Below are 12,918 nucleotides of genomic sequence, written 5' to 3'. Positions count from 1 at the left end.
GTGGGTCTAAGCTTGACACGGGATTGCTGATATTTTGTAAGCGTGACACGAGAAAGTCAAACTATTGTGTTGTGAAAATAGGAACTGAGGTCTAGCCAGACCTGGGAAATGACAAAAAAACGAGAATTGCTTAGTACATAGTGTAAGCAGGATACGGGAATATGACAAAACAGTAAGCGGGATCCGGGATCAGAACCCCCAATGAGACCCCCCTAACAGTGTTAGAAAACAAGATGATTGTGGTAAATTGTATCCATGTTTTTTTTTTATTGTTGTGAGAAAACAACATTGTGAAATGGGATAATTATAGATTATTGTTGGTTATCTCAATGAGATTGATTTTCTCACTTGAGCTGGTCACAGCGAAAGCGAGAAATTCAATCGAGTTGAGATGACCAATGATAATCTGTTTATCGCTATTTTACCTATGACAACGTTGTCAATTTCATTAGCAACGGCCACGTGGCTCCTTAGTTTGTAGCGATAATTTTCCTTCTCAAGCAAGTAGCATGATATGAAATTTATCACCAAAAAAGATCAAAGGAAAAATCCACAAAACAGTGATAATCTATGTTTACATCAATGTATTTTCATCATTGTTAATTCTCATACATGTATTTACAAATGAATTATGATGCTAAAACAAATGGTGGCTTATAATTGATTACATGCACTTCATTTGAGATCTGGTGTCATTGACAATCATTCCACATCTACTAAATTTTCACTACTGGTAATATAATTTAATGATTTCCACTTATAACTAGATATGGATGGTAAAACAAGATGCCCCTCCACATTTTGACTTTTTTTGTTGTGGGTGCATAAAACAAAGTATGAACAGATTAGTGAGCAAAATATAAAGCAAAACTTTATATAGCCCACTCTACAAAGAAGGGGAGATTATAATATTTGAATCAACAATGTTTGAGTTTAAAATTTGTTTTACTTCATTTTCATTCATTATATATGATGTTTAACCACACACTTTACATAATTTACATATAATATAACAGTCTACATGTCGTTAAACTTTATCAATACTACTGTCTTACATACAAATGACAATGTTCTTTCATTACTATTTCAAAATATTGCAAAAGAATTAATTTTCCAATAATCTCATACTACCGGTAGATCTCATCCACAACTAGAACTAGTCATGGTAAGATTCATCAGATCTCATTCATTGTCAGCTCTGAATACAGTATACACATGTAACAAGCCAAGTACTGGCAAGCAGTAGTTCAAAATATATCTCAGCAAATGCTTCTCAATGTTTATCAACTATCCAGCCATTCTTTCATATAAATACATGTAGTTGGGGACACAGCTCCTCCTTCATAACATTTGTCAAACACCTGCAACAAAAAAATCTTTGATTATTATTTTTTTATTAAATTTGCTTCAAATCCTATAAACACTTCAGATTAAGACCTTACATAAAGACTAAAATAGTATTAAGTCCAATATAAATAATAGATTAATCATTATGGGAAAGAAAAATGATAAATAATCTTAATATCTATTCAGACTGTATGGCACAAAAAGAAAAAATCTAAAACTGGTAAACTGTCATTACAGCAAAAGCAGCATAAGTTGAACTGAGTCTGAGATAGTTGCATCTTAGTTTCAGTACAATTTATAAACTAAAACAAATAAAATTTATCATCGAAAATATGCAAATGTTAAAATATTGGCTACTTGTTTTACATTGTCTTATCGGGGTCTTTTATAGCTGACTGAGCTGTATGGGCTATAGTCTCATTGGCAATCATACCACATCTTTTTTTTTCTATAAACTAAAACAAGTAAAATTTATCATTGAAAACATGCAAATGTTAAAAATACTGGCTACAGGAAGATAATCATAATTGAATCCATCCATTGTTACAGGTAGTTTTTTGGGTAAAGATCGCATGAAATGCAAACAAAACCTTATGTTATTGACTTGATAACTAAATCTTCTTAGGTTTATCACTACCTTTTTGATACACAAAATATAGTGCAATGATCATAAAAAAATAAACATCCTATCCATCAAAATTTCAAACAATTTATCAATGTAATATATGCTCAGATATCTAAGTTTCAAAATGATGTTACACCTGTCAAGAATATTACATTACTTTTGCAAGGTGCAGGAATCTAATATCTGTTCTAAAAATATAAATGATGTCATTGTTTAAATTTATCTGTAAAAATTGGAGTTATCAACCATTATCCAGAATTTCATAGTTGAATCAACTACAACCAATGCTTCATTGTCAATGCAATGTTTAATTTTCTTCCAAATGAAAAATAAATGCAATCTTTACCCTTCTGTGCTTACAAGCGCTTTGATAACTGTGTACTATCTACGTGTTGGAGAGAAAAAACTTACAGGACATGAACCACATGGCATTCTCATAAGTCCTGTAGTCTCCACCAATGGATTTATAGCTCTGTACAGCTTAGATCTCCCAGCATCCCCTGAACCACCTGCTGAGGCAACAATGGTACATTCCAGTTTCCCATCAAATATCAGGGTATTCAGAATTGTTTCTATGTCCTCTTTGGTTAACTGAACCTGAAAAGAATAAAAGACAAAGTCCTTATAATTTAACAAATTTTCATGGATCATTGCATTTTAAGGAAGTCATTTGATTTATAAAGCTGTCTTAGACTTTACATGTTATGGTATTCTGAAATTCATCTGTCAATCCATCCAATTTACTTCAGCACTTAGTATAATAACTTTGATTTGCTTATGAAAATTTTAACACCTTATAAGAAATGGAAGAGAGCTTGTTAGATTTTGACTTAAGTGGATGTTTCATATGTTGTACAATAACTTCACTTACCTTAAAATATTCCATTTAATTCTGGCAACATTTTTAATATGCACAAGACCGGTGTTTCATGGGCTCTTGGAACATCTATTTCTTTGTTTTTTGTCTTTCCATTGCTTTCACAGTTCTTTGGATTGATCCATTATTGACAAAAAAAATAATATTAAAACAGTTCTGGGTATATCTACTCACCTTACTTATCCCTAACTCTGATATAAACTTCCAAATATCTTGTAAAGGAGTAAATGAAGCATTTCTTTGAGCCATTGGATCATTTTTGGTGTCTCGTGCAATGGCTGCCTGTAATATAATTCAATTTTACCATCATTTTTTCCAAAAACAATTCATCAACATTTTCCAATATTTGATTACACAAATTTCGTGTTTCTTCTTCTTTAGTTTACTGAGTTGTGGTTTGTGTTTTGTGTTCTGTTGTTTGTCTTTTTCTTTTTGAGCCATGGCTTTGTCAGTTTTTTTTTTACTTATAAGCTTGAATGTCCATTTTGTATCCTTTTCCCTTTTTTTGTTAATAACTCTTTAGATAATTTTGATATTTAGAGCTGTTTTCTATGAAAATACACAAGATACCTAGATAATACTGAGGCAAGGCATTTTGACAATAAGATTTCCATCTATAGAGCCAATATTAATTTCTCTTACACTTTTACAGTACAAAAACACCACCCATTGTTTAGATTTTAAAGTGCCTTCTTGAGTCCCATGTATGTTTTTCATGGAAGATTTGTTCAATACATAAAATTATCATTTACTAGCATAAGGAAATATTATGTGGCACATAAAACTACAGGGGGATAACTCTGTAAAAATCAGCTGAAAGTTTTTATCACGTTCTATTCTTAAGGAAATATCAATATTCTTAAGAATCAAAATAAGTGTTCGTCAAACTGCTCCAATGAATTTTTTTTTATAAAGCATTGTTAAATTTTTTTTTTTTTTTTTATACATTTTGTCAAAATTTTATGAAAATTAAACAAGCCAAATTAATTTTAGTCAAGGTGTTTAGTACCAACTTAATAGTTTTATCAATTGCTTAATTGAAAAATGCTGCACCATTAAAGATAACACATCAATGATTGAACAGTCCATTGTTGTATTTCAATTAATATAAACTACATGAAAAACAGAGTAAAATGTCAATTTCACCACGTCATATTTCAGTATAATTTTCACTACACTAATTTCAATAAGTTTGCAAGATTCAGAAATTTCTGTTACAATATCTGTCATGCTGTTATACATGATGAATATTTGACAGTTATCAACAAAAACTTGAACAAGTTTAACATTTCTAAATAATATTTATATATCTTGGAGATTTATTTTTTTAATATTACTTATTGTGAGTTCTATTTGGTTTTAATCTAGTATATATATATACCTTTTGCTCTAAAAATTTAAAGCATTGTTGATTCAATACTTCTACAAATTCTGATTCAAAATCTTGATCACTATACCAAGCTCCTCCAGTGACAGACTGGGCTGGTTCTAAGTCATATAACATGTACACCTTCTTCTTCGATGCCTGAATAAGTATACCATAGACATTATATAAGGAAGTTATACTAAAATTCAAATCACTGGTGAATATTGATTTCTCACAAGACCATTTGATTGAATAACACAAAGACAGACTAAAATCTATTTATTTTGTGTCTTACAAAATTTCTGTATCAGAATAATTATTAATTGAGGGTAGTGCATGACTTAAACAACAAAATTGAATGAAATAAAGTTAAACCTATAAAATATTTTTGTGAAAAGATGTTTTAGTTTTATTTTTAGGTTTGGTCTAAAAAGTTATTCAAAATTGGAAATCTAGCTAAAAAAATGTTTTTAACTGCACACACTTAGGTATTCAGATCTTTTTCTAATAAAATCAATACCAAATAAATTCTAATTTCTCAATAACAAGAATGTGTCCAAAGTACACGGATGCCCCACTTACACTATCCTTTTGCATGTTCCATGGACGGTGAAATTGGGTAATACTGTGGATTCATTTATTTTCGTGGGTACCAATTTTCGTTGATAGAAGAAAACTTGCATATTCGTGGATATTTAAATTCGTGGTTCTAAAGAAGTTCACATGCATTCCTTTAGAAAATTTGCACTTCGTTGAACATTATAATTCGTTGTTTCCCTGTACCCACGAAATCCACAAAAATTGGTATCCAACGAATATTAATGAATCCACAGTAATCTAATTTGGCATTAAAATTAGAAAGATTATACTATAGGGAACATATGTACTAAGTTTCAAGTTGATTGGACTTCAATTTCATCAAAAACTACCTTGACCAAAAACTTTAACCTAAAACTTCCACTTATATTTTCTATGTTCAGTGGACCGTGAAATTGAAGTCAAAAGTCTAATTTGGCTTTAAAATTAGAAAGATCATAGCATAAGCAACAAGTGTACTAAGCTTCATCAAAAACTACCTTGACCAAAAACTTTAATCTGAACAAACAGACACACAGAAAGACAAACGGAACCACAGACGAACGAACAGAGCCACAGACCAGAAAACATAATGCCCCTCTACTATCGTAGGTGGGGCATAAAAATGTTCATCCCTTTCTTGGGAATAGGAAGATGCTTTTACTCTCAAATATTTTGCTATGTGACATTAAACATAGAATGTAACCGAACCTAATTGACAAAATATATACTTACCGCTACAGATTTAACTGCTTTTATTAATTTTTTACTTTCCAAATTCTTCAATATCTTGTTGACTTGAGTCAGTAATAAGTTGGATTTATATCTTATATCTCTTATCCAGATCCCTAAAACAAATGAATGATATATAGTTAGTGATCATTGACTTGAGTCAGTAATAAGTTAAATTTATATCTAATATCTCTTATCCAGATCCCTAAAACATTAGAATGATATAAAGTAGCACTTAGACAGGCTTACTTAATGATGGTCTGGATGGGTCACAATACTTTTGCATGATCTTTATCAATTCAACAACATGATTTTCCTTAATTAAAAACATTAAATGATTTTTTTGTCAAGACCCAAGAGTGAAATGATGTATCAAGAAATTGACACTGTCACAAAAATTAAGTAATAATTCATGGGGGCTTGAATATATCATGATTTTACCACGGATTGGCCCTTTATAACAAATATTTTATCCTAAGCGATAGTGAGGGGTAAAATATTGGCATAAAGAGACAACTCATGGTAAAATCCTGATATATTCAAGCCCCATGAATTATTTCAATTCTAATAGGACAACTACGGCAATTCTTTTGGATCCAAATGCTCTATGTGAGGCAAATATTTGCCGTTCCCATAAATAAACGCACTAATAAAAAATTGGCGTAAATGAACAGAGCAAACTGAATTAGTGACATGCTAAAACTATTTACAATAATGTATTCAGATAGTTTTGGATGAATTTAAATGAGAATTTACTTATATATGTCTTATATGAATTGAAAAAAAGTGCCTTATTCTACATTTTAGCATCATTTGTTTACATTTCCTTGTTGTGATGATTTTTCGGTTTCACAAGCGTGCATTTTCCCGTAAAATGTCTATATTCTAACGTCATCGTTCTATGATGTCGGTAAGCTTATTCATAAAAAATGCATATGACGTGGGAGTACAATCAGAACAGCCTAGGCAATATATTCATATTTTACAACGGGTGTGTACTTAAAGTGTTTGAAGGAGGTCATGTTGGAATTACTACTAATTTTTTAAAAAGTGCTTGTATCAAATTAAAATATATGGTGTCTAAATATGCAAATAGTATGAATATTATGTATGCCCATATAAAGTGTATATTTAAATAAAATAACATTCTGTACCTTTATTGTTAGCTTCTTTAATGATTTGATATACTACTTTCTCTTGGTGATCTCCTCCTTTAGCTTGGCTACAATAAATAAGTCAAAATGTGTTTATACAATATACAAGGATTTTTCATATTTATGATTTAGGCCTAAATTATAAAATTCAAAATTATATAATATGAATTAAACAAAATATTACTTAAGGAAGACTTAAAAGTAACAATTTTTAAATTCAAATGGAGATTTGCATTGAAAAGGGAGATAACTCTGCAAAAAAGGCAGAAATATCAATAAAAATTGATACAAAATTAAAACTTTACCACTTCTATTCAGCAGAATGTATTGATTCTTGACATCTTTTCAGTATAACAATCAACTGTAAATGTGTTTTCATATCTTTGATCACGCTTCAACCTAGATTTGGTAATTCATTAGTTGACCATCTATCTAATTTTTCAACATGTCAAGGTAAAGAATCTCAAATTTAATAAAACAATTAAGCATGTATTTTTTGGTTTTGTGGTTTAAAGATTGAATAGTAGACAACTTCTTAAACAAAATAAAGTAGCCGTATTCCAAATCGTCTGTAAAAACCGCAATCATTACAATTAGATGGAACGTTAAAAGCACATTTTATTAAATAACGTCAAAATCGTGTGTGGGGACATTGTATCGGACATTTTAGTTTAATCTGATATCTTGTATATTAGATTTAATTGATGGGAATTTAATATCAAAATAGAGATAATTTTTTGTACTTTTACCCATTATATTTTTTTTTATGTAGCGAATGGCACTGTTTTAAATAAACATCATGAAAACACAGACAACGTAACCCTACGTTTAATTTGGTTTGAAGGGGACAAAATGTCGGACATTGCTAATCAAATCGAATAAAAAGAATTTGTTTTAAAATTTCCTGATTAATGCATGAGGCGAAAGTGCAATCTTTGTACAAAATACTAGTATAAGAATTATTCACTTTCGACATGGGGATTGCTATGGAATTCCCTTTTTGGGACAATTTAAAAACTAGACTCTTACTAGAGGCTCTAAAGAGCCTGTGTCGCTCACCTTGGTCTATGTGAATATTAAACAAAGGAAGCAGATGGATTCATGACAAAATTGTGTTTTGGTGATGGTGATGTGTTTGTAAATTTTACTTTACTAAACCGTCTTGCTGCTTACATTTATCTCTATCTATAATGAACTTTTCCCAGTAGTTTCAGTGGAAAATGTTAATAAAAATTTACAAATTTTATGAAAATTGTTAAAAATTGACTATAAAGTACAATAACTCCTTAGGGGGTCAATTGACCATTTCGGTCATGTTGACTTATTTGTAAATCTTACTTTGCTGAACATAATTGCTGTTTACAGTTTATCTCTATCTATAATAATATTCAAGATAATAACCAAAAACAGCAAAATTTCCTTAAAATTACCGATTCAGGGGCAGCAACCCAACAATGGGTTGTCACATTCATCTAAAAATTACAGGGCAGATAGATCTTGATCTAATAAATAATTAAACCCCCATGTCAAATTAGCTCTAAATGCTTTGATTTTTGAGTTATAAGCCAAAAACTGTATTTTACCCCTATGTTCTACTTTTGGCTGTGGCGGCCATCTTGGTTGATGGACCGGGTCACCAGACACATTTTTAAAACTAGATACCCTAATAATAATTGTGGCCAAGTTTGATTGAATTTGGGCCAGTAGGAGAAGATTTATGTAAAAGATAACTAAGATTTACGAAAAATGGTTAAAAATTGACTATAAAGGGCAATAACTCCTAAAGGGGTCAACTGACCATTTCGGTCATGTTGAATTATTTGTAAATCTTACTTTGCTGAACATAATTGCTATTTACAGTTTATCTCTATCTATAATAATATTCAAGATAATAACCAAAAACAGCAAAATTTCCTCAAAATTACAAATTCAGGGGCAGCAACCCAACAACCGGTTGTCCGATTCGTCTGAAAATTTCAGGGCAGATAGATTTTGACCTGAAAATAAATAAACCCTATGTCAGATTTGCTCTAATTGCTTTGGTTTTGGAGTTATAAGCCAAAAACTGCATTTTACCCCCATGTTCTATTTTTAGCGGTGGCGGCCATCATGGTTGGTTGACCGGGTCACGCCACACATTTTTTAAACAAGATACCCCAAAGATGATTGTGGCCAAGTTTGGATTAATTTGGCCCAGTAGTTTCAGAGGAGAAGATTTTTGTAAAAGTTAACTAAGATTTACGAAAAATGGTTAAAAATTGACTATAAAGGACAATAACTCCTTAACGGGTCAACTGACCATTTTGGTCATGTTGATTTATTTGTAAATCTAACTTTGCTGAACATTATTGCTGTTTACAGTTTATCTCTATCTATAATAATATTCAAGATAATAACCAAAAACAGCAAAATTTCCTCAAAATTACCAATTCAGGGGCAGCAACCCAACAACAAGTTGACCGATTCATCTGAAAATTTTAGAGCAGATAGATCTTGACCTGATAAACATTTTTACCCCTTGTCAGATTTCCTCTAAATGCTTTGGTTTTTGAGTTATAAGCCAAAAATTGCATTTTACCCCTATGTTCTATTTTTAGCCGTGGCGGCCATCTTGGTTGGTTGACCGGGTCACGCCACACATTTTTTAAACTAAATACCCCAATGATGATTGTGGCCAAGTTTGGTACAATTTGGCCCAGTAGTTTCAGAGGAGAAGATTTTTGTAAAAGTTAACAACGACGACGGACGACAGACGACGCCGGACGCAAAGTGATGGGAAAAGCTCACATGGCCCTTCGGGCCAGGTGAGCTAAAAATTGAAGCAACTTTTCGTGCATGGGACACATAATTTGTATCATCTTGATCCCTTTTCTTATATTTCCGTCTTTTCGAGAGAGAAAAATCGACATTACGTCATCGCCCACTTATAAATTGCTTGTTCTAGACAACTTTTTATGTCGGTTGGTTAAAAAAAATATATGTTTTTTACGGTATTCAAAATTTCACAAAACTAAAAGTGTAACGCGGGACAAGGAAATCATATTGCAAAATAAAGGTTTTATTGAGTTTAAATAAATGAAAATGGTCTGTTACATATACAAAATTGCAATAATCTGATAGAAGAGTTTAAAAGCTTTGAAATGATATACAACACTTTATAATATTATTTTTTCATGTTAAAAAATTATCAAGATGAATGTGTCTTGTCCGTGACTTCACCAAAGTAACACCAGTAGCGTGAACAAATATTAATTACAGATATAAGCAATTCTATAATTTTCACATTACTTTTTCAAAATGGTCACAAAGCCACAAATTTGTAATTTCTTCAATGAAAAATGTGCAAAAAGAGTAAAAATACCCATAATACTGCGGTTTTGTACATTTCATAAGCAGAAGATGATATAATTTAGTTGAAAAAGAACTTATTACCCATAAAGTATCTTACTTTTCATGAATTTTGAGAAAATCAAACCAAAAACTGACAAAAAAAAGACTCATCTTCCCTTTCCAATGTTAAATTCCATAGGAAATAAAAATTTCTGATTTTGAGTTTCCCTCAAGTCAGATTTTATGGAAAAATTTTCTGTGTATAATTGTAAACCATAGTTTGACTGGACTAACAGGAGAAAATCTATTAATAACATTTTTCTATTAGTACCATACCTTGCAGAATCAGCATCTTTCAGTTTGTAGATCAATTTGTTCCCACTTCTCAGTAAATCTATTTTACCCTGCAAAAATATGATGAAATTCTTTTATTTTGTACAGATAGCCAACACCTTGCAAATATATAAATTTATCTGATATCTGATTGTTTAGGCAGATTATGTAAAAATAACTTTTACTGTCCCAAGTCAGATGTCTGCAGTTTAGTGGTTGCAATATATATGTCGTGACTTCATGTCTGTCATTTTTGTTTTTCATAAATTGTCTTGTTATAAATAAGGGCCAAGTTTCCACAAAGGAATGTTTTATATTTTCCATGTCTAGGGTTTATTTTCTAGCTGACTATATCCATTGGTGACCTTGTGTTGGTTTTTGCTCTCTGGTTACGGGTAGGTTGTTGTCTCCTCGACACATTCCCCATTTTGATTCTCAATATAATAAAATTATAAATGCTTCCATTCTCAATTTTATTTCATAAAATGATAAAGAAACAAAAATTGAAATGATAACTCATTATGTGACATTTTACATTATAAAATCAGCTGCTGAACTGGTTAATAGATTTTAAACAGCAACCACAGAAAAGTCTTAGTCTTTTTTAACAATTAATATGCTAATTTTTTATTTAAAGTTGAAGTATATATCTTAGGCTAAAAATGTCTGTCAGTCATTGAAAGTTACAACAGTATCACAGCCCTATTACTTGAATGACTTACTGTAGACAATAGTTTATTTATACAAGTAACACGCTGTTGTGGAGTACATAATGGTAAATCTTTCATAATTATAGCATCAGTGATTCCATCTGGCTGTTCTTGACATAATTCTATAATCCTAAATAAAAAATAAAAATCAGTTAATACATTTTTGTACTAGAATAAAAACATATCCAATGTAGAGAATAACCGAAAGTTTTGTTAAAATAGAAATCATGTTGCTCTTGATTTAATTTTTTGTGTTGTTCTTCGTGCTTGTTAATTATTTAATGTATGTTGTTTATATTGGTAACAGACTTGTGTATCCCTTGTTAAAACCAAATTTGTGGGGTAATTTGCATAAACTATGGTTTACAAATTTAGTGAAGATTTTGGGTTAAATATATTAAAGAGTCAACTACCATGACTATTATCAGGTATTGTGTGATATTTAATTGCTTGATTTATCTTATCATAGAAGTAACACGACCGGTGGTACATTCACTTCATGTCACAAGATCGGATAACCCTTCATCTTAGCTATCCAAGAGTTACGATCCACTTCCCTCCTCTCCACCCTTGGCAGATTGAGCCAACATTTGTGATAACAATGTTGCGCCATCTATCAGTAGATTAAAGTCATGCCCAAACTGAATAGATTATTAATTTAAACAAGGTTGCATCTAGATTCTACACATTTGTTAACAAAAAACAGACACAGCAATCACTGTTTAAGAATAGAAACTGGCAGACATGAACGAATTACCAATGTATGTAGTAAATATGAAATTTTACCTCAACATGAGAGGATATGTTAATATTGTAGTTCAAATTGTATTGAAAACTAAATGCACTTTCTTCTGGAATGCCCTCTTTGCAATAACCTCAGAAGAGATATGCCTGATTATATAAAAAAATACCCGTTTAGATAATTCAAACAGAAAATATTTTTTGTTATGGATCATGATTAATGAAGATAGCAGATTTTTATCTATTTTATGTGCATACACTGATAAAGGCCTGCAACTTCAAAAATCAGAAAATTAGTTATAAACACATAAGTTATACCAGGAATAGACTATCTTAAAACAAAAGTATTTGTAAAGATCACATTATACCAAAAGAGTGCTTATGGTTTTTGGCACAGTTGTTAAAATACTTGACAAAAAGTATTAAAAAAACCCAGACTTTAGCTTCTATGCTAACGAGACTAGATGGCGAGAGCACAGAAGAGACAAAAAAAGAACTACAAACAGTCACACACAACGTTGACAGAACAGGCAGATTTGATACTGCTGTTCCTCAATGTCAATCTTAACCAATGCATACTAACTTAAAGCAAAGAGAATAAAATATGCTAAGGAAAAAACAAAACAATGAGAAAAACTGCACATTTGGACAATTCTTGCCAATAGGCCTTCGGATTGAGGATTGAGGACTTTCAATATCTATTGATGAAGAACTGACTACTCATCATGAAGTTCCTGCTTCACATACATTGTAGTTCTTTGTTGAAGTTGAGATATTAGATGTGTGTCTATAACTTGTTATACTAAATGTATGCCATCTTTATATAAAACTGATTTTTTTTTAAAGATTTTAGGCATAATTTAACCTGTTTTCAAAATCCAAAGTTTCAGCCGGTTCTTCCTTTACAGCCACAGCTGAAGCCATAATTTGGTTCTTTATTTATGTAGGAAAATCTCAAATACAAAGTCGAAAGTCATGTGGACAAAGTGAAAGTACAAACAGGAAGTTATGTGTAATTCTAGACTCGCACGGAATAATTCGAATATTGTTTTAATAAGATGAAAATTTACCAATAAAAACAATCGAATGAAAGTATAAATATTTGTCACATTATAAAAATTATGCCT

General features: G+C 30.9%; 1 protein-coding gene across 1 annotated transcript; it reads right to left on the bottom strand.

Annotated features, from left to right (window-relative positions):
* Window positions 1–1,010: 1,010 nt before the first annotated feature.
* LOC134710214 (DNA-directed RNA polymerase III subunit RPC6-like) lies at window positions 1,011–12,827 on the bottom strand. Its single transcript, XM_063570457.1, has 9 exons — window positions 12,657–12,827; window positions 11,063–11,180; window positions 10,344–10,411; window positions 6,678–6,745; window positions 5,527–5,639; window positions 4,231–4,374; window positions 3,024–3,131; window positions 2,384–2,569; window positions 1,011–1,361 (listed from the first exon to the last, which is right to left on the bottom strand). The coding sequence occupies exons 1-9, from the start codon at window positions 12,713–12,715 to the stop codon at window positions 1,284–1,286; spliced, it is 942 nt and encodes a 313-aa protein (XP_063426527.1). The 5' UTR covers window positions 12,716–12,827; the 3' UTR covers window positions 1,011–1,283.
* Window positions 12,828–12,918: the final 91 nt, after the last annotated feature.

The sequence above is a fragment of the Mytilus trossulus genome, chromosome 3 (genome assembly GCF_036588685.1).
Source record: "Mytilus trossulus isolate FHL-02 chromosome 3, PNRI_Mtr1.1.1.hap1, whole genome shotgun sequence".
NCBI classification, from domain to species: Eukaryota; Metazoa; Mollusca; class Bivalvia; order Mytilida; family Mytilidae; genus Mytilus; species Mytilus trossulus.
This window is presented reverse-complemented; position numbering and strand designations above follow the sequence as displayed.